A 20,258-nucleotide genomic window follows, 5' to 3' on the forward strand; every position below is an offset into this window, starting at 1 on the left:
CATGAGCAAAAACAGAAGAGGGTGGTGTAGGTCCCCTTGCCATGTGTTTGGGTTGCCCCCTTAAGCCTGCATTGCATGATGGAGGATGGAAAGAAACCGTCAAAATTGTCACTATCACTGTTGCTTCTTTCAGAGGATAACATGAGTCTCATGACCACTTAACGTGGTTATGTCATTAAATGGCTGACCTTTTAGCAAAACTTTTCCCTGTGATTTTCATGTTTTCCCAGAATCTTTGGCTTCCTGAATAAACCATTTCAAATCTCTTGCCGGTAACTTAAATAAAAATAAACCACCTATCTTTATTTTTAATGTTTAGATTCAAAATTGCCAAGTGGAAGGAGATTCAGGTTGGAGATGTCATTCGTCTGAAGAGGAATGATTTTATCCCAGTAAGTGAACAGGTTCCACGTTGCTCACTCCTTGTTCCCTTCTCTGCTTGGTGCTCGGTTTTGCCCTGGGGTCTCTCCATCACTGGTGTGTTTCATTTCGAACAGGCTGACATCTTGTTGCTGTCCAGCTCGGAACCCAACAGCCTCTGCTACGTTGAAACGGCTGAACTGGATGGGTAAGTGGGTCTTCAATGGGCCTGGGGTAGAGCTTACCTTTGAAGGCACTGTTGTTACTGGACAGGAAGCCCCGGGAGCTACCCTGGCCTCTCAGCACTTGCTTTCCATCCAACAGTGTCCCTAATCGACCAGCCTCTTTATTTATTCCCTCTGCAGTGGGGCTCTCACATCTGCCTTTCCCCCACCTTTCAGGTAGAAGGGTCAATGGCACAACGCACGCAGAGCCATTTGTAAATGGCTGTGCAGCGTTCAGACACATATGAACGACTACTAATACAATCTACTTTAGAAAAAAGAACTGATTTTTTTTTTTTTTTTTAGATTTTATTTATTCATTATAGAGAGGAGAGAGAGAGAGAGAGAAGGGGGGAGGAGCAGGAAGCATCAACTCCCATATGCACCTTGACCAGGCAAGCCCAGGGTTTTGAACCGGCAACCTCAGTGTTTCCAGGTTAACTCTTTATCCACTGCGCCACCACAGGTCAGGCAAAAGAACTGATTTTTAAAGTCTTCGCCAATAGGCAGTGTGGAATTCTCCCTTTGTTGGTTTCGATTATTGGGCTACCACTTGAAAGAGAGTCAAGTTCTGTTTTTGACCAGTTTTCAGTATATTTCAGTACATTTATATTCAGTACAGTATAGCCTACTAGGTTATATTAGCTTTACATTTTAGTTCATTTAATATCCTCAACAACTGTAATATTAGTACCTCAACATTATCCTGGGGAAACTGAGCACAAGAACTAACCTGCCCAAGGGCACAGCATAAGTGGCTGAGTTGGGCACCCCTCCCCCCATGCTGGCTCTCAAAGCTAGTGCCTTTGTTTGCTGCTCTGGTGTCAACCCCTGTCCTCACAATAATGAGAGTGGGTAGGACATGCCAGGATTTGGGATTTCAAAGATAGAATTATCTTTCAAAGACATGAGATCCAGTCATTCACTCTGGAAAGCAGTAAGTTAACAGTCTAGACACTTTCTGCAAAATATGTGTTTTGTAGAATCACCTTAGTGTGATCAAATATTAGAAGCTAAGTTTTTAAATGGCAGTTTGCTGGTCGAGGCCAGTGGTAAGAGGCAAATTAGAAAGAGAAAAGGAGATTTCTGGGTGCCTCTGTCTGGCAGGAATGGGCCACCATAACAAACAGTGAAAGGGATTGTCATTCCCCAGGTTGGGAATTTTTCTCTAGTTCAGGGAATAACCTCATCCAAATCTGAAATTCCACGATGAACAGAGAGTTTGAAAATAGAAAAGTTGAATTGATAACTTTCGTTTCTAGTTATACCTAATGTTACGTTGTACAATTTTCTTTACATTTTCTTTTGAAGGCCACAATTTATTTAATTCTTCTCTCTCTCTCTTTAGAGAAACCAATTTAAAGTTCAAAATGGCGCTTGAAACCACACACCAGTATCTCCAGAAAGAAACTTCACTGGCAACATTTGATGGTTTGTGCAAACACATCTGGCTGTTTTACATTTTAGTTGCTTGATTTGCTCTCTATTTATTAAATCCAGAAAATCTTTCATATGGGAGTACTTATGTGGATCATATCATTTTGGGGTTTTTTTAAGGTTTTATTGAATGTGAAGAACCCAACAACCGACTAGATAAGTTTACAGGAACACTCTTCTGGAGAAACACGAGTTTTCCTTTGGATGCCGATAAAATTTTGCTACGCGGCTGTGTGATTAGAAACACTGACTTCTGCCATGGATTGGTCATCTTTGCAGGTGCTTTCAGAGTTTCTTGGGAAATTGATCAGATAGGTGCTTTCAAGGTTGTTTTCCTCTTCTTTTTTCATCAAAACCAAAGGAGGCCTGACCAGGTGGTGGCGCAGTGGATAGAGTGTCAGACTGGGATGCGGAAGACCCAGGTTCGAGACACCAAGGTCGCCAGCTTGAGCGCGGGCTCATCTGGTTTGAGCAAGGCCCACCAGTTTGAGCCCAAGGTCGCTGGCTCAAGCAAGGGGTCACTTGGTGTGCTGTAGCCCCCCTGTCAAGGCACATATGAAAAAGCAATCAGTGAACAACTAAGGAACCGCAATGAAGAATTGATGTTTCTCATTTCCCTTCTTTCCTGTCTGTCTGTCCCTGTCTATCCCTCTCTCTGACTCTCTCTCTGCCACAAAAAAAAAAAAAAAAAAAAAAGAAAGAAACCAAGGAGGAGTAATTTTATCAGCAGGCCAGTGACTTGATTTTCCCAATTGTTGATTGCACTGAACTTTCCATTTTTAGGTGCCGACACTAAAATAATGAAGAACAGTGGGGAAACCAGATTTAAAAGAACTAAAATTGATTACTTGATGAACTACATGGTTTATACGGTATTTATTTTCTTTTTCCATAGATGAGAGGCTAGATTGCTGTCTGTTGCTCTAATTTTGTTTTTGTTGTTGTTGTTATTTTAATACAAAGAAATGTTACCTTTGTAGGTCAGGGAGAAAAATGTATAAGTCACTTCAAGGTTGGATGGGGGAGAGAGGCTTCCCTCACTTTTTTCTCAGAAATACCACCCTTCTAATATGAGAATCCCCTTGGGAATGGAGATACAAGATGTAGGGTGCCCTGGATGATTATTCATTTGGAAAACCAGGGAGCTAGATAAGTTAGTGGGACTAGGCTCCTAAAGTCAAGGTAGGGTTGATTTTACATCTGTTTCCCATAGGGGTAGCTCTATTAAAAGCAAACTCTGTTTAACATACACTGTGTAAGTTCAAATATGAGGCTAGCCTAAATCTAAGTTGTGTTGAGGTCCACAAGACCACTGCCAGGTTTCATGACTCACAAGAGGGACTCACAGAATTCAACATCTAGTTGTACTCACAGCTGTGACTTATTATAACGTATCATAATAAAATTAGCAAAAGCAAAAAGCTTATTGGACAAAGTCTGGATGAAGTGAGATACAAGCTTCCAGGATTCCTTTCCTCTTTGAGTCACATGCTTAAGACACAATTAATTCCCCCAGCAACAATTTTGACAGTAATGTCAAATGTTATCAATACCAGACATGCGCATTAGAGATTCAGTGCCTAGGGTTTTGCTGGGGTCTGGTCACGTAGCACCATCAGCCTGGAATGGCCAAATTTCCAGGTTCCCCAGAGGAAAGCAGCTGGTCAGCATAAAGCATGCACAAAGACACACAGTGAGCCATTCTTATCAGAGCGTAAGAAACAAGGAACCTGGAAAACAATCCTGAAGTTGAAGCTCACAGATGCCAGCGAGGGGTCGAGCCAGCAAGCGGGTCTTCTGAGGACAGCTGCCTCAGGCCTGCTATGTAGGGCGGCCCCCAATATTAAACAGTCCTCCAATTTTCCAAAGAGAATTAATTTTTTTGCAAATATTTTTTTAAATTTGAATATATAAACTTTCAGGGAATATACAATACTAATATTACCTTAATTACATATACATATTCAAACTCATAAAAATAATATATTAATTTAAGACACAGTTCTTTTGTTCCCTGCTGTCACATTTCATGAAGACTTTATTTGACTATGTCATGTGCCTCTTCAACGTCATTGTCGCGGCGGTGGCCAGAGCACTCACAGTGAGCTCATCGTCTCTTCCTGCAATGCCAGTTTGTTTTGAGAGATAGCACTTTTGGGATCTGTGTCCAGAAATATAAATCTGTCCTGGAAATTTTAATACTATCCACAATTACCCAAATACTACTAGGATAGTTAACTCAGTTAACCATTTTTTATCTATTTCTTAATATATAACCATTATTTCCACAACAGAATACTTACTATTTGCTTTTAAATGATCTTAAATCTTAAGTGATCATTAAACTTTTAAGACTAATTATCCAAATCTGGGTGAAATTTCTTTGCCTTAAAAAAAAAATAGACTACCTTCATCAAACCTTATCTATAAGCATTTCATTAAACATTGTTTGAAATTCTTTCTTTCTCAGGTAGGGTATCTTGCCCACACAGTATGTTATTGCTTAAAATGACAGTAATTGACAGAGTGTAGTGTAATATAAGGGTGTTTATGAATCTGAATATAAGACACTGTCTTCTCTCCTGAATGATAATTTTGGAATAAAACTTCCCTATGTATGTGGAAGGTAGGGTAAATCAATCAATATAGAATAGAATCTCTAAGCATTCTTAGGGCACTGTTTTTATTTGAAGTGTGCTGTGTTTACGGACTACTAAATTATCATAAACATGAGAGAGTGTTGAGTAAAGCCAGTCAGCATCTCTGAAACACGTGTGGTGGGAAATCCTTCAGCATTCACATACATGTTCTCTGTCCTGTAGATCTTCATTGTTCTCATCCTAATTGCTGCCGGCCTTGCCATCGGCCATGCATACTGGGAAGCGCAGGTCGGCAATTACTCCTGGTACCTCTATGATGGAGAAGAGTGGACTCCGTCCTACCGTGGGTTCCTCAATTTCTGGGGCTACATCATCGTTCTGAACACCATGGTGCCCATCTCTCTCTACGTCAGGTAAGGCTGTCCGCACTTGGGACTTTGCTCTAAGGGAAGGCACAGTTGATTTTCACAGCTTCGCACCTTCCTTTCTAGCAATACTTATTTCAAAGGTCATACAGAACAAGTAAGGAAATTACTTTCATCTCAGAATTGGGGGTAATATAGGGAAAGTGAACAGTTGACTGTCTGCTCTGTGCCGGACACAGCATCTTGTGTTTCTGCCTGTGTACAGATAAGACAATTGGAGTTCAGAAAGCAAACACTATTTCTGTAGCCACTCACTTGGTGAGGTTCCTTCCCTGTGGGCTCCAGAACCCAGGCTTCAGAAAGAGCCTGGGAGAAAGGGAAGGTTTAGAGGGCTAGGGGAAAACTTAGTCGTCTCCTTTTCAGGAGCCTTCTTAATCCCTTATCTGCCTCTTCCTTATTCCCCCGGCCACATCCACTTCCGATAAAATTTACTAGGATTCCTAACCATGACCTTCCAATGGGAATGCCAGTCCCCTGTCTCCCTTCAGCCTCTCAAAATGTTCTGTTCCTGCCTGACAAGGTGGTGGTGCAGTGGATAGAAAGTCAACTTGGGATACTGAGGACCCAGGTTTGAAACACCAAGGTCTCCGGCTTGAGTGCGGGGTTGCTGGTTTGAATGTGGGATGATCCCATCATTGTTGGCTTGAAGCCCAAGGTCGCTGACTTGAGCAAGGGGTCACTGGCTCAGCTGGAGTACGCTGGTCAAGGCACATATGAGAAGCAATCAATGAATAACTAAAGTGACTCAACTATGAGTTGATACTTCTCATCTCTCTCACTTCCTGTCTCTCTGTCTTTCTCTCTCTCTCTTAAAAAAATAAAAATTTTGTTTCTAATCTCAATCACAACCACAGTAAGAGTCAAGTTATGCCTCTGACAAATGGTAACCTCTGGGTTTTATTGTATTTTTTTATTTTTTACTTTTTCCTTCCTTAATATCCAAGTTCACTCACTGGTCAGTTGGAGTTCAGATCTTAGGGAGAAGGATTGTGCCTTGAAATATACTCAATAGCCAGTTTGTTCTTAGTTCCAGTAAGTAACAGACCCGAGGCACACAAGGTCACATAGACACCTATAAATAAAAGCATTTATTTCATTTTAATTTTATTACACGGGCATTTGTTCTCTTTTTAATTTTATTACACATAGCCACTGTTCTTCTACCATGCAGTAAAGCCCGGGGGAGCCATCTGTTTGCAGTTACTTTAAGGAAAACAGATGAGTTTCACCTTTGTCAAGGGAACTTTTACACTGATTATTTTGCCTACAACTATCAATGTATTTTATAAAATAAACTGTATGTGTAGTTTGGGATTTGAAAAAGTTATGTCATGTGACTGCTGGAATTTCTTTATTTCTCTTAGAAATAAAGGTCCTTTGAAGGTGTAAATCAAATCGGGTCATTCTCAATGGTATCTGTGCTTTGTTTTCAGCCCTGTGGTAGCTTTCTGTTACATGAGGAATAAAATCATTGAGGCCGCACTATAATGCGAAGGGCCAGCTGACCTGATGCTCTGCCGTCCCCACCTCTGACCCAAACCTTCTGCCCCTCCCTGGGCTCCAGCCACTTGAGCCTCCTGGCTATTCTCAGGGTGCCAGTGCCTTCATACCTGCTCTTATCTCTGCCTGGAGCATCCTTCTCTCCATTTCTACATAATTGCCTTTCACTTCCTTCAGGTCTCTGCCCGTCTTTCCGCCACCTTATCTATCTCCTTGGCTTTTCTGCCCGCTCTCTCTTAAATGTCTCTGCCATTCCCCTTGGTCTCCATCTCCTCTCACCCTCCTTTGAGTTTCTGCCGAGAAGTTTCACCACCTGATGTTTATTTTCTGGTTTCTTTATCTATCTGATTCCGTTAGAAGGGAACCTCCTAGAGAGGAGGGGTTTTGAATGTTTTTATTTACAGATGTGTCCCCTGTGCCTAGAACAGCATTTGGCTCATAGTGGGCACTCAGGAAGCGTATGTGCGAGGAGGGAGTCACCTTTCCAGCTGTTGAACATGTTGTAAAACATGTTGTAAGATACACTTTGCCTTCTTAACAGTTACTGGATATGTAAACAGTTTCCTTATAATGGAGACATATTTAATCACGTATGGTTTTAGAATTGAGAGGATCCTCTAAGAATATTTGAGTGTGGACATTCTATAACCCTGTAAGAATTCAGGGAAAAGATAGGCTTTTTTAGTGTGGAATTGCAATTTAGGCATTATTTGCCAAAAGCTGTTCTCCCTAATTGGGAGTACACAAGGGTCTATATCCCTACAACTGGGGCAAAGGTGAATGTTGCCATAGCAATTGTGCCCAAGTGCAGTGGAGAAGGAGAGAAAAGCGAGTAAGAATAGATACCTGATGTGGTCCTCTGCATGCCACCATGTCACCCGTCCCACTGGGCTGTGAACACGGGGCACTGCAGTAGTGGTTGGATGTGCTCAGAAGTGTGTGGGAATAAGAAAGTCACTTTGACCATAAACCTGGAGGAAGGTATGTTTGGTTAGAGAACCCAGAGGCTGGGCATTGGGGCCACTGCCTGGCTTGTGTCTTTGTAGATAAGCAGCTTGCTCCTGTACGTCTAAGGGAGGATCAAACCCACGACCTGCCACTTGTGTCTGGGAACTCTATTAAAAGTAACCTTTCCCTCCCTAGTGTGGAAGTGATCCGTCTGGGACAGAGCTACTTCATAAACTGGGACCTGCAGATGTACTACCCTGAGAAGGACACGCCCGCCAAGGCAAGAACCACCACGCTGAATGAGCAGCTGGGCCAGATCCACTACATCTTCTCGGATAAGACGGGGACCCTCACACAAAATATCATGACCTTTAAGAAGTGCTGCATCAATGGGCAGATCTATGGTAAGTGCAAACCATTACTCAGCTCCTGAGCATGCGAGGTCGGAGCCTGCCTTCCCAGGGTTGCCCCTGCCCTCCTGGTGCAGAGCCCTTTGGTCTTCCTGGGCTGAGTTCTTTATTACTATTATTATTATTATTACAATTAACTTTTATTTTAAGAGTACCTTTAATAAAGCTGAGGACAGTGAAGCAAAGAACAGTGTAGGATAGAAGAAGCAATAGGAGAGCGCAGGTCCGGAAATGCTACAGGGAAGAAGTGAGCATAGGCAGCGCTTCCCTGGATCCCGGGGAAGTCGGAGAAAAGGGGACCCTGGAGACCGGGTCAGGGGGTCAGCCCGGGACGAGCTGCCGCTGCCCACTGCTCCCCTGGGTGCACGTCTCATGGGGTCCCTTAGAATAGAAAATGCAGGCCTATGGGGGAAGCGGTGGGGAAAGGGAGAATGTGGGCGTGCTCCCAGGAGGCAGGGCACACTGGGTTGACTTCTGAAGCAGCATTGCTGGTGGCGTTGGGGACATAGGATGGGAGACGTCAGCTGTCAGAAGCAGGCACACGGTCCTCAAAGAGTTAAACTCACAATTACCATGCAGTCCAGCAGTTCTCTTCTGGATATATACCCAGAAGAGTCAATAGCAAGGATTAATTCAGAGACATTTGTACACCAATGTTCATAGGTTCATTATTCACAATAGCTAAAGTGTGGAAGTAATCCAAGTGTCAATCAATGGATGAAAAGATAATGTGATATAGATAGATAGATAGATAGATAGATAGATAGATAGATAGATAGATAGAGATAGATACACACAAACACACTCACAATGGAATATTATTTAGTTCTAAAAAGGAAGGAAATTCTGACACACACTAAAACATGGATGAACCTTGAGGACATTGTACTAAGTGAAATAAGCCAGGCACAAAAAAACAAATACTGTATAACTCCACTTATATGAGGTATTGAGAGTAGTCTTATTTCTAGAGACAGAAAGTAGAATGGTGGCTGTCAGGGGCTGCAGGGGAGGGTGGAGGGGTAGAGAATGCTTACTGGGACAGAATTTCAGCTTGAGAAGATAGATAACTTCTGGAGATGGATAATTGCACAACAATGTAATGTATCCAATGCCACTAACCTGTACACTTAAAAATGGTAAAATTTATGTCTATTTCATTATAATTATTTTTAAGTTGATTTCTATTTTAATATTTTAAAAAGTGCTGTATATTTATAAAATATTAAGACTAATACTGTATTCAATTAGAGTGTTTTAAATTTATTTGATATAATTTTGTTTTAAAAGCTTTGAGATTACCATATGCTTTCACTTGTAGAAAACTTTATACTGTGAATGTGTTTTCACATAACGTGCATCCATGAGGAAGGTGGGACAGCATGGAGGGGCTAAGGCAGTGGTTCCCATGTACACAGTAACAGTGCCTTCTGAGCTGGGCAGGTAAAGAGCGGCAGAAGCCATGAGCTGGCCCTCGAGGATACTGCAGATGGAGAGACACGGGCACCCTATTTGAACCTCTGGACCAGCAGTCATCAGACATTTTTTATGAAGAGCCAGAAGCAGACTATATCAAATATTCTTCTTTGTTGTATTTTATTTGTCTTTTACAATTCTTGAAAAATATAAGAAAAACCATTCTTGACTTGGACGACTGTCCAGTATCAGGTTGGGGGACCCACAGAACCACCGCCAACATAGGCCCAAAGCGAGGTGAGGAGGGGCCACTGGACACATGTGGCGACTCAACTTGTTTTATCCTGTTTGTTTTTCAGGAGACCATCGGGATGCTTCTCAACACAATCACAGCAAAATAGAGGTGAGTTCCATAACTTAAGGTATTGCTGGGTGTGTATTGTAGGATTGCTTAACAAATTATCACAAAATGGAGAGCTTAAAACAACAGAGATGTACTATCTCCCAGTTCTGGTGGTGAGAAGTCTGAACTCAAGGTATCAGCAGGGCCAGCCTCCTTCTGAAGGCTCTGGGGAAGAACCCTTCCTTGTCTCTCCCAGTTCTGGTGGTGAGAAGTCTGAACTCAAGGTGTCAGCAGGGCCAGCCTCCTTCTGAAGGCTCTGGGGAAGAACCCTTCCTTGTCTCTCCCAGTTCTGGTGGTGAGAAGTCTGAACTCAAGGTGTCAGCAGGGCCAGCCTCCTTCTGAAGGCTCTGGGGAAGAACCCTTCCTTGTCTCCTCCAGTTTCTGGTGGTTACCTACAATCGTTGGTGTTCTTTGGCTGCAGATGCAACACTCAGATGTCTGCCTCTGTCATCACATGGTGTTCTCCATGTTTGTGTCCAGATTCTCCTCCTTTTATAAAGACACCAGCCATTGGATTAGGGCTCATCATAACCCAGGATAGCCTCATTTAACTTGATGACATCCACAAAGAATATAACTTGATTATATACACAGAGACCTTATTTCCAAGTAAGGTCATTCCCAGGTTGCAGGGGTTTGGACTTCAACATCTTTTGTGGGACACATACTTCCAACCCACATCAAGCTGTCTTTTAGTTTTAAGACAGGTGTGAGCCTCTTAACACTTAAGAATGTGTTAAAATCCTACAATGATTTTTGCATGAAGTCTTGGCTTCAAAGAAAAGTTCATATCATTTGTTAAGCTCAGATTGTTGTTTTTTTAAATTACATTTATTTTTCCTTTCCCACGTCTCCTTTTAGCAAGTTGATTTTAGCTGGAATACTTATGCTGATGGGAAGCTTGCATTTTACGACCATTACCTCATTGAGCAAATCCAGTCAGGCAAGGAGCCGGAAGTACGGGAGTTCTTCTTCCTGCTTTCTGTCTGCCACACCGTCATGGTGGAAAGACTTGATGGTGAGTGTTTTTCTTGCACCTCAGATATTAAAGACCAATTTTTTTAGTTTCTAGGTAACTTGTGCTTTGGGAACTCCAAAACATAGAAAGTAGTATACATGACAAGTTTGTCTAACTTACACTCAAGCAATGAAAACTTGTAGGCACCTGCTGTTAGAGGGTAGACAGAATAGCAAAGCGTAAAAGCAAGTCCTGGCATCTGAGAATCTGTGCCTTCTCCACAGCTTAGCTCCAGACATGTTTATCAGTTTGTGAATAAAATCTTGTCACCGAAAGACATGGTAGACTCTTGAATTAGAATATAAGAATCAAATCCTCTCAAGTGTATGATTACTTATATGATTTATTGAAAATGAAGAGTCACACCTTATCTGGGTCATAAGTGGACTTTAAACTTGGACAGTGTTTTCTGCATGATAATTTCAGAGATAAACTTTCCTTTTCTAGATTCAGATATGTTTAGGGTTGGAAATATGATGCCAGCCAAAGCCAGGGCCTCCTTAAAGTGCCTGTTTTAAAGGAACATAATTAATGTGCATTGCAACAAGTAATGCTGACCTCTAGGCGCCTTTGCAAAATTCTTTTTTCTTTTTACTTTTCTATAGTCTTTTATTTTTCTGTGATGATTATATGTTACTACTGTAGTAACAAAAGAAAAAGCATCCACTGCCCCCTCAAATATTCCATTTAACCTGATGCCAATTTTTGTTTTTATGCAGTAAATTCAAGAGTCAACAGCTTTTATTTGACTACATTAAGAATTCAAACATATACTTTGAGATATTTGCATACAGAATTGTTGCAAATATATTTATGAAATAATTAAAAATGTCTCTAAGAGTCTAAACACAATTTTTTAACACTTGCTTATATTATTTTTTTAACACCAACAATTAAAAGGCCTATTTTTATCTCATATTGGTAGGATCCATACAGAGAAAATAATTATTCCAAATGAGTATTGAATATAATACTCCATCTGGACATCCTTAACTGGGATCTATTCTAAGAACACAAATTTCTGCAAAGAAATCTTAAAACTTTACTAAGTAATTTTATTGCTGGTGGTAACATGGGTATTAGAAATAATCAGGACCCTAGATTCTCACTGCTAGAAAAAGGAGATACAAATGTAAAACTGAAGGTTCAGACAGATCCCCGTAATAGTAACAGAAGTTGTAATTCCTTTGCAGAATTCTTAAATGCAGCTTGCGCAGGCGGCTTTGTTCCAGTTAGGCTGCCCAGTGTCTATGAAAGCTAGTCACTTCTCACATGTGACCTAGGACAAAGCATGTAGGCAGACATGGACATGATAGAAAGAACAGAAGCAACCCTTTTGGCACATCTGTTAGGGAGCACAGTCTGCCCTTCCATTCTCTATTTTTCATCAATGCAGCATGTGAAGGTCCCTTTATGTTTTCTGTACTGAGCTTTCCTATGTAGCAGGTATTAAAACTCCAGAGAAGGAATATGCATAAAAGCTAAATGTATAGAAGCTTTCTGTGCTATCTTTCAAGTTCCAAAGGAACCCATTCTTCAAGAAGCAATAAAGCGAGATAACGGTAGGATTCCAGTTGGGTGGATTCATGGAAGGGGCTCTCAGCAGGCAGTGGGGGAGATAGAGAGGGATGACAGCCTGTCACGAATGATGGAAGCAAGGTCAAAGTCTGTTTGGCTAGCTAAGCACATCTTACTCACATAAGGATCACGTACTATATTTCTAAGCAACTTGGTTCTCTTGGGGTTTGACTCATTTGTAAAATGATTTTTTTTAAAAATAAATATGTGGTGGTGGCATTTTCGGAGTTAACCAGCCAACTTAGGCACCCGTGCATTTATCTTACAGTCTCTATGCCTGTCTTTCCCTCTGAGGTATTATGGGAAGAGTAGTGGACTGTGTGCAGAGATGGGCCTTTCCAGTCTGGGTTCCTGTCATAACACAGTACACACCAGGGTCTCGGTCTGAGCACCAGCTTTCTCTGTGTCGCAGGAAGAAGGCTGGAGTTCCAAGTCTCCTCCCACCTAATGTGGTACAGCCCTTGGTCCTGCTCTCTGCTCAGCCAGAGTTTACATCCTGAGGAATCCTTCCTCACACCATATGTGATCAGCAAATGCTCTAGCCACCGAGAATGCGAACAAGTTGGATTTCTTGGTGCAGGATGTTAAAAGAGTAGTGAATTTGGCATTGACACAGAAAGTACCTTGAAAGGTTTCCTTGGAAAGGATTTTGGGGAGCATGCCTCCAAATAGTAAAGTAAGAAAATTCAGACCTAGAAATTAAAGGAAGATTCCCGAGCTTGAACAGCAGGTTAAACTTGTTCGAGTTGAGTCTTTGAATTTCACTGCACTGACTGGTGCACCGTTTGGCTTCTGCTGTCCTTTTCTCTTTTTTGTAAGAATAATAGAGATTGGTTAGCCTTTTATTATGTATAACATCAACAAGAGGGAGGAGGAAACCCTTTCATAATCTTGCCAACAGCTGACTAGTTCAGCAGACAGTTTGTGGGGCCCTAGCATTGAATACGGGTGGGGCTTAATGGGGGCAAAGCGTGGAGAGGCTGCACTCATGAGCTCACAGTTCTCTAGGTCAGAAATCTGGGCATGGCAGAACTAGGGTCTCTGCTCAAGATCTTATTAAAATCAACGTCAGGTCATATTCTCATCTGGAGCTCAAGTGTCCTCTTCCAAGCTGTATGTGAGGCAATTGCTGTAGTCACTGAGAATGGAGACGAATTGGATTTCCAGGTGTAGAAGGTTAAAAGAGGCGAGGTTTGGGCAGGATTCAGTTCCTGGGATTGTGGGACTGAGGTCTCCGTTTCCTTGCTGGCTGTCACCTGGGGCTGCTCTCTGCTCTTAGAGGCCTCCCTCCCTCCACCTGGAAAGCCAGCAGTGGGGAATCTCCCTTTATCAAACCCCTTTATTCTTCAAATTGCTCTCACTAGGAAGAGCCCTGTCACTTTTAATGATTGACCTCATTACGTTGGGAATACCCAGAGAATCTTCTATCTTAAGGTCAACTGATTTGATCTTAATTACACCTGCAAAATCCTTTCCTGGCAGTGCCTAGATTAGTGATTACTAAATAACTGGAAGAAGGTATGAGTACATCAAAAGGGTGGGGACCATGGGGCCATTTTAGACTCCTGCCCTCCTCAGAGGCCACGTGAGAGCAGAGTGTGAAAGAACTGGAGGCCTTTTCTTTACCAGAAGATCTTTAAGTCGAGATGTACCATGATCACAGAGCTATGTTTTAGGAGGTTGGATGAGGAGACTTGGAAAGTTGAAACAGAAGTTGAGGGCCTGATTATGGTGGGGTCTTTGAGAAGAATGAGAAAACCCTGAATGTGGGGGGCATTTGGCCAATGATTTGAAAAGATTGAGATGATTGAGGGAAAAAGTGATCTTATTTCGAGGCTGATGACCTGAAGGCAGGGAATGTTATCAATCAGAAGGAGCGATGAAGTTGGTATAATGAGAAATAGGATTTGTAGTGTGAGCATTTTTTAATTTATTTTTATTTTTTTTAATTTCCATCGGTTTTGTGATCCACAAACTAGTCTTCGAAAGGCAAGACATTCTTTCTGGTTGCCTCTGACAGGGTGGTAAATAGTTTGCTATTTAGTGTGAAGAATCATTTCTAATTCCAGATTTTTTCCTGCAAACATGAAGTTGAAATTTGGACCAGGTCCCTGAAGTTCTCCCCATCTCTTGGTCTGTGATTCTGTGGTTCCATTACTAGAACAGAATGGAAGGGTTTTCTCTTGGGGATAAAAATAAAATCAGTGTTTGCTCTAGATATGATTCTTACTCTTGGGAACTTTAGCACCTTTTAACATTTTGTTTCTTTACTCCGTTGGAAATAAGTTTGCTATTCATATGATGCAATATGCGTATCTCTGCCAGCTGAGCTGGGCGAAGGCACCATGGGGCGGGGCTATGTGCTCACTGCGGCTTGCTTAGTTCTGGCTCAATACTTTGCCCTCTGGCATGTGTGTATGTTTGTAGAATGGCTGCTCTTAGTAAGTGGTATTTGTAACTCCCGCTGTATGACTTTCCGGGTGAACAAATACACAGAGAGAGAACCTAATGCATCATCTTTAATCACTAATTGGAAAGTGATTAATACTGACTTATTTAGAGTGAACCACCTGTGCAGGTGTGTGAAGGAAAGAGGGAAGGAAGAGGTGTTCAGCTCTACTGTGGTCCCTCTTCATGCCAGAGCATCCTCCCCATCCACGTGGACTGAGATGGTGGGGGAGGCCGCCCGTCCACCCAGGGCTTGTGTCCTGCTCAGACCATGGTGGAAACTAAATGCCTTTTCCTGTAAAAAGTCATCCGACCATAGAAATAGTTTCTTCCCCCTGCTTTAAGGCAGAAAATCTAGATTAGAAAGATAGGAGTGGGCGGAGGTCAAAGAGGGTAAAGAAGGAAGAAATGGTGATGGAAGGAGACTTGACTTTGGATGTTGAACACAATATAACATGCAGATGATGTATTATAGAATTGTACAAGTGAGACCTACATAATTTTATTAACCGATATCATCTCAATAAATTCTATTTTAGAAAAGGCAAAAAAAAAAGTTAAAAAAAATCTTGGGTAAGCAAGTTTTTTTTTTTTAACTTTTTACTGAACTGCAACATGTATACAGAGACAAGCATATATAACGCAACGAACTTTCACAAAATAAATACTCTTTTGTCATGACTACCCAGATTTTTAAAAAGAGAACATTCTCAATCCCCAAGAAGTTGTTTCTGTGTTCTCTTCTAGTCGAAACCCCTCCGAGGGTGACTGCTGTCCTGACCTTGAAAAGCACACATCAGCTGGGTCAGTTTCGTGGTCTGTGTAAACGGAGGCCTATAGTGCACACTTCTATGTTTGGCTTCCTTCACTCAGGATGGGAAGACTGATTTCTATTATTGAAATGTGTTGTGACTATAAGGCAGTTTTCCATTGTTTAACTTAAAAAAAAAACAACTATTGTTTGATTAATTTTAAAGAGTGAGAGCAAGGGGTAGGGGAGAGAAACATTAATTCCACTTATTTATGCATTCATTGGTTGATTGTGGTATATGCTTTGACTGGGGATCAAACCCACAACCTTGGTGTATCAGGACAACACTTTAACCAACTGAGCTAATTGGCCAGGGCTCATTATATAACTTTAAAACATACAGACATTAAGGCCCTGGCCAGTTGGCTCAGCAGTAGAGCATCGGCCTGGCGTGCGGGGGACCCGGGTTCGATTCCCGGCCAGGGCACATAGGAGAAGCGCCCATTTGCTTCTCCACCCCCCCCCCTTCCTCTCTGTCTCTCTCTTCCCCTCCCGCAGCCTAGGCTCCATTGGAGCAAAGATGGCCCGGGTGCTGGGGATGGCTCCTTGGCCTCTGCCCCAGGCGCTAGAGTGGCTCTGGTCGTGGCAGAGCGACACCCCGGAGGGGCAGAGCATCGCCCCCTGGTGGGCAGAGCATTGTCCCTGGTGGGTGTGCCGGGTGAATCCTGGTCGGGTGCATGTGGGAGTCTGTCTGACTGTCTCTCCCCGTTTCCAGCTTCAGAAAAATACAAAAAAAAGAAAAGAAAACAGAAAAAAAAAACCATACAGACATTAAAAAGATTGGCAAAGGGGAAGTAAATATACTCTTCTAGAGGGAAGATAAACTGGAACAACCCTTTTGGAAAACAAATGAGTAATTTATACCAATAGGCTTAAAAATTATCAGCATTCTCTAGCTTAGTGTTTTGCTCCCAGAAAGCTATAGTTAGAAAATAAAGCCAGAAAGAAAACATACACATTCAAAAGGTTAATACAATATTGTTATTACGAACAAAAAATTTTGGAAGTAAGCTAAGTGCCTGTAATAAGAAAGTGGTGACATGCTGACTTTCATTAAAATAATGTTTAGAATGAATTTTTAAAGGCATGACCACATATTCAAATATGATGTTAATATAATCAGGATGTACATGTATGTTCAGAATGATAGAAATTATTATAGGAATAAGCTTTTTAAGAAAAGGACTGGATGGAATGAATCGTAACACAATATCAGTGTTGTTTTTCCTCTCATTTAGGTGGTATTACGGGAATATTTTTCTTGGCCAATTTTTTTTAACTTCTAGTTAATGTTCCCATTTGTAATTAGAAACAACACTTTACGGTTTAAAAAGCGTTAATGTTGGCGCACTCCTTCCTTGGGGAGTTCTGGGCTCCGTAGCAGGTCCTCGCCGCACGTGGCCGCAGCGGTGAGCTGTTGGTGGCAGCTCTGCTTTGATCTCACCGCTTGTCGGGTGTTCTGCTCCCTTTGTCAGGTCAGCTCAACTACCAGGCGGCCTCTCCTGACGAGGGCGCTTTGGTAAGCGCCGCCAGGGACTTTGGCTTTGCCTTCCTCGCCCGGACCCAGAACACGATCACCGTCAGTGAGATGGGCACCGAGAGGACCTACAACGTTCTTGCCATTTTAGACTTCAACAGTGACCGGAAGCGAATGTCTATAATTGGTAGGTGTCCCTCAGGAGTATGTGTGCGAATCTCTCATTTAGATGCTACCTGTCACACGTTTCCTTTAGGACATCAGCCAATGCATGAGCTACTTGGTTCCTGAAAGACTTCCTCAGACTTACTGAAGCTGGTGTTTTCTCCTTCATTCTGCCAATGTGCATCGTCCAAAAGACAATCGCAGTGTATCTGAATCGTGCAGATGTTGACAGTCGTCAGCAGTGCGGGCTGACGGCTGCTGAATCTGAGGTGGCAGGCGTACCATGCTCAGAGCGGCAGCTGGGCAGCTGCAGCATGGCCCACGTGCGCCCCGACTGCGTGAGCCTCTCCAAACACCTCCACTGTGCACTTTCTGTCAGGGAAGGAAGAATTCAGCAGGCAAGGAGTTCTGAGAAGAGCAAGGATGTGCTTATGAACCAAAATCACACCTCCGGTCCCGGCACATTGCAATAGGTCATCAAATGGAGATGAGGATTGCTTCCAAGTATCAACATTTTTTAAAATTCACAATTTGAAATAATTTCCAACTTACAGGAAAACTGCAAGAATGGTTTAAAGAACTCCTGTGTGCTCTTTCATATTCACCAGCTGTTAGCACTGGCCACGTATTCCGTCTTCTTCGTTAGGTAGAGGTTCTTGTTTTCTGAACCATTTGAGAGCTAACTGCAGATCTAGTGCCTCTCCCCTAAGTGCTTCTGTAGGTCTTCCCTAAGAGCAGGAGCAGTCCCTCACAGGCACAGACAGGGATCCCAGTCAGAAGTCTGATGCGATACCATATGCAATGTGTGCAAGCTTTACTGGGAATTTTCTTCCTCACCCCGTCACCCCTCTCACCCCCCTTCTCCCTCTTTCCTACCTTCCCTCGCTGCTTAACCTCCTTTCCCTTCCTCCCTCCCTTCCTTTTGTCTTTCTGTATTTCGTATTCAGGATTCAACCCAAGATCACCCATTATATTAGGTGATTGTTACTCAGGTTTCCTTCAATCTAGAACAGTTCCTCAACCTTTTTTTGATCTTTCATACATTGACGTTTTAAAAAAGCAGGTTCATTATTTGTAGAAAGTCCTTCAACTTGGGTTTGTCCGATATTCTCTCAAGATTAGATTCAGGTTACGCATTGTTGGCAGGATGCCTACGTAGATGATGTGTCCTTCCCAGCATATCATATCAGAAGGTACATAATTATTGGTGATGTTAGCTTTGATCAGTTAGGTGGTGTCTGCAAGATTTCTCCACTATGACATTGACTTTTTAACCAATAAAAGATACAAGTTAACCTGTCTATTGAACTCTGACTAGGCACATTTTGCTTTCTGGTTGCCTAGCACTAATCTGGACTAACATTCCTTAACATCTACCTTGAGAACGTAAAATCTAGTTAACTACGAGGCACATGCTATAGTTAAATTACTGCATAGATAAAAAAAATTTTTAAATGGTCACGAGTAGTCATGTTATAGTCTGAATATTAAAGGCAGTAAGAGTTCAAAGGTAAGAAAGAATCCTATTGGTTGGCGTGGACAAAAAAGTTTCTATGGAAGAAATTTACTAACACAGGGCACGAAGCACAGTATGGAATCAGAAGGTATTTGCTGAAAGAATAAGTAAGGTTATGAAAAACTGAGTGACCAAGGGAATCTTTTCATATTTATTTCATCAGTACATTCATTCATTTATTCATTCACTTATCATTTATTCCATTTAATACATTGTATGTGGTTTACCAACTTTGTCAAGAGCATCATTTTTCTAGGTGCATTGATGATTTTAAACTAATAGTGAATTATTAACAGCAATGCTTCAAATAAACTTAACAATGTAGTTTTCTATTGAGAAATAAAACCTAACTTTGTTATTTGCTTTTCCTTTCTTTGCTACTAGTAAAAACCCCGGAAGGCCGTATCAGGCTTTACTGTAAAGGTGCTGACACTGTGATTTATGAACGGTTACATCCGACAAATCCAACGAAACAAGAGACGCAGGATGCCCTGGATGTAAGTCGCACTTCCACTCTGTGCCACAGATTCCAAACTCACTCTCTGCTACTAGTGACACAGTTTGTGGGAACAGACGATCCAGTTGTCAGTCCTGTGTTTACAACATCTCTAGCATCTTTTGTCTTTCATTTTCTTAGTCATTAAGAGAAAAAGGTTTTCTTCACTCTAGTGACTTGATTTTGAAGAAAGATGTACATTTCCCTTTATTTGGGAACTAGAATTATGGTCTCATGAACCTGAAGATACTCAGAACAAAGTATTTGTTTAATCTCCTTTATAAACTGTATTTGTATGAATACATGATTTTTCATGTGTCTCTTTTTAAATTCTCTTATTACTTCAGGTAAGATTTAAAACTTGATCTTGAATTAGACAAAATTAACTATTCTTTGGGTGGATGGGTTGTCTCAAATAAAACAGGTCTTCGCAAGTGAGACTCTCAGAACCCTGTGCCTTTGCTACAAGGAAATTGAAGAACAAGAATATGAAGAATGGAATAAAAAGTTTCTGGCTGCCAGTGTGGCCTCGACCAACCGGGATGAAGCCCTGGATAAAGTGTATGAAGAGATTGAAAAAGATTTAATTGTAAGTTTTAACCTTCACAGCATTTTCTCTTGCTATTTTTAACAAAAGGAGAAATTTTATTAAGTTTTATTACGTTAGAAAAACTTTTTTCATTGATTGGAGAGAGAGGGGGAGAGAGAAGTATCAACTCGTTCCACTTAGTTGTGCACTCATTGATTGCTTCTCCTAGGAGCCTGACTGGGGATCAAACCCATGACCTCAGGGCACCAGGACAACACTCTATCCATTGAGACACTAGCCAGGGCCAAGTTTTATTACATTTTTATCTCATGTTTGAGAGATAAATTCTGACTTCAGCATTTGAAACTGGTACAATGCAACTAGGTCATTTGACTTTCTGTGTTCAGCAAGCAAAATAGAAATTGCCATTATGAGAAGCAGAAAACATTAACAGAGGTTCTATTCTGATTATCATTTTTATATTACTTACCAAAATG

The 20,258-nt window shown here is 41.7% G+C and overlaps 1 protein-coding gene across 4 annotated transcripts in view; it reads left to right on the forward strand.

The window, feature by feature from the left end:
- Positions 1-20,258, forward strand: part of ATP8B1 (ATPase phospholipid transporting 8B1) — a 123,564-nt gene that overhangs the window by 84,393 nt on the left and 18,913 nt on the right. For all 4 annotated transcript variants that reach the window (XM_066247566.1, XM_066247565.1, XM_066247564.1 and 1 more), the window contains 12 exons: positions 320-392; positions 498-568; positions 1,933-2,015; positions 2,142-2,300; positions 2,805-2,893; positions 4,844-5,034; positions 7,690-7,898; positions 9,680-9,723; positions 10,585-10,741; positions 17,054-17,242; positions 19,121-19,233; positions 19,657-19,821. In XM_066247566.1, coding sequence (XP_066103663.1) covers positions 320-392; positions 498-568; positions 1,933-2,015; positions 2,142-2,300; positions 2,805-2,893; positions 4,844-5,034; positions 7,690-7,898; positions 9,680-9,723; positions 10,585-10,741; positions 17,054-17,242; positions 19,121-19,233; positions 19,657-19,821 — 1,543 coding nt within the window. The remainder of the gene's footprint in view (positions 1-319; positions 393-497; positions 569-1,932; positions 2,016-2,141; positions 2,301-2,804; positions 2,894-4,843; positions 5,035-7,689; positions 7,899-9,679; positions 9,724-10,584; positions 10,742-17,053; positions 17,243-19,120; positions 19,234-19,656; positions 19,822-20,258) is intronic.

The sequence above is a fragment of the Saccopteryx bilineata genome, chromosome 11 (assembly GCF_036850765.1).
Source record: "Saccopteryx bilineata isolate mSacBil1 chromosome 11, mSacBil1_pri_phased_curated, whole genome shotgun sequence".
Classification (NCBI taxonomy): domain Eukaryota; kingdom Metazoa; phylum Chordata; class Mammalia; order Chiroptera; family Emballonuridae; genus Saccopteryx; species Saccopteryx bilineata.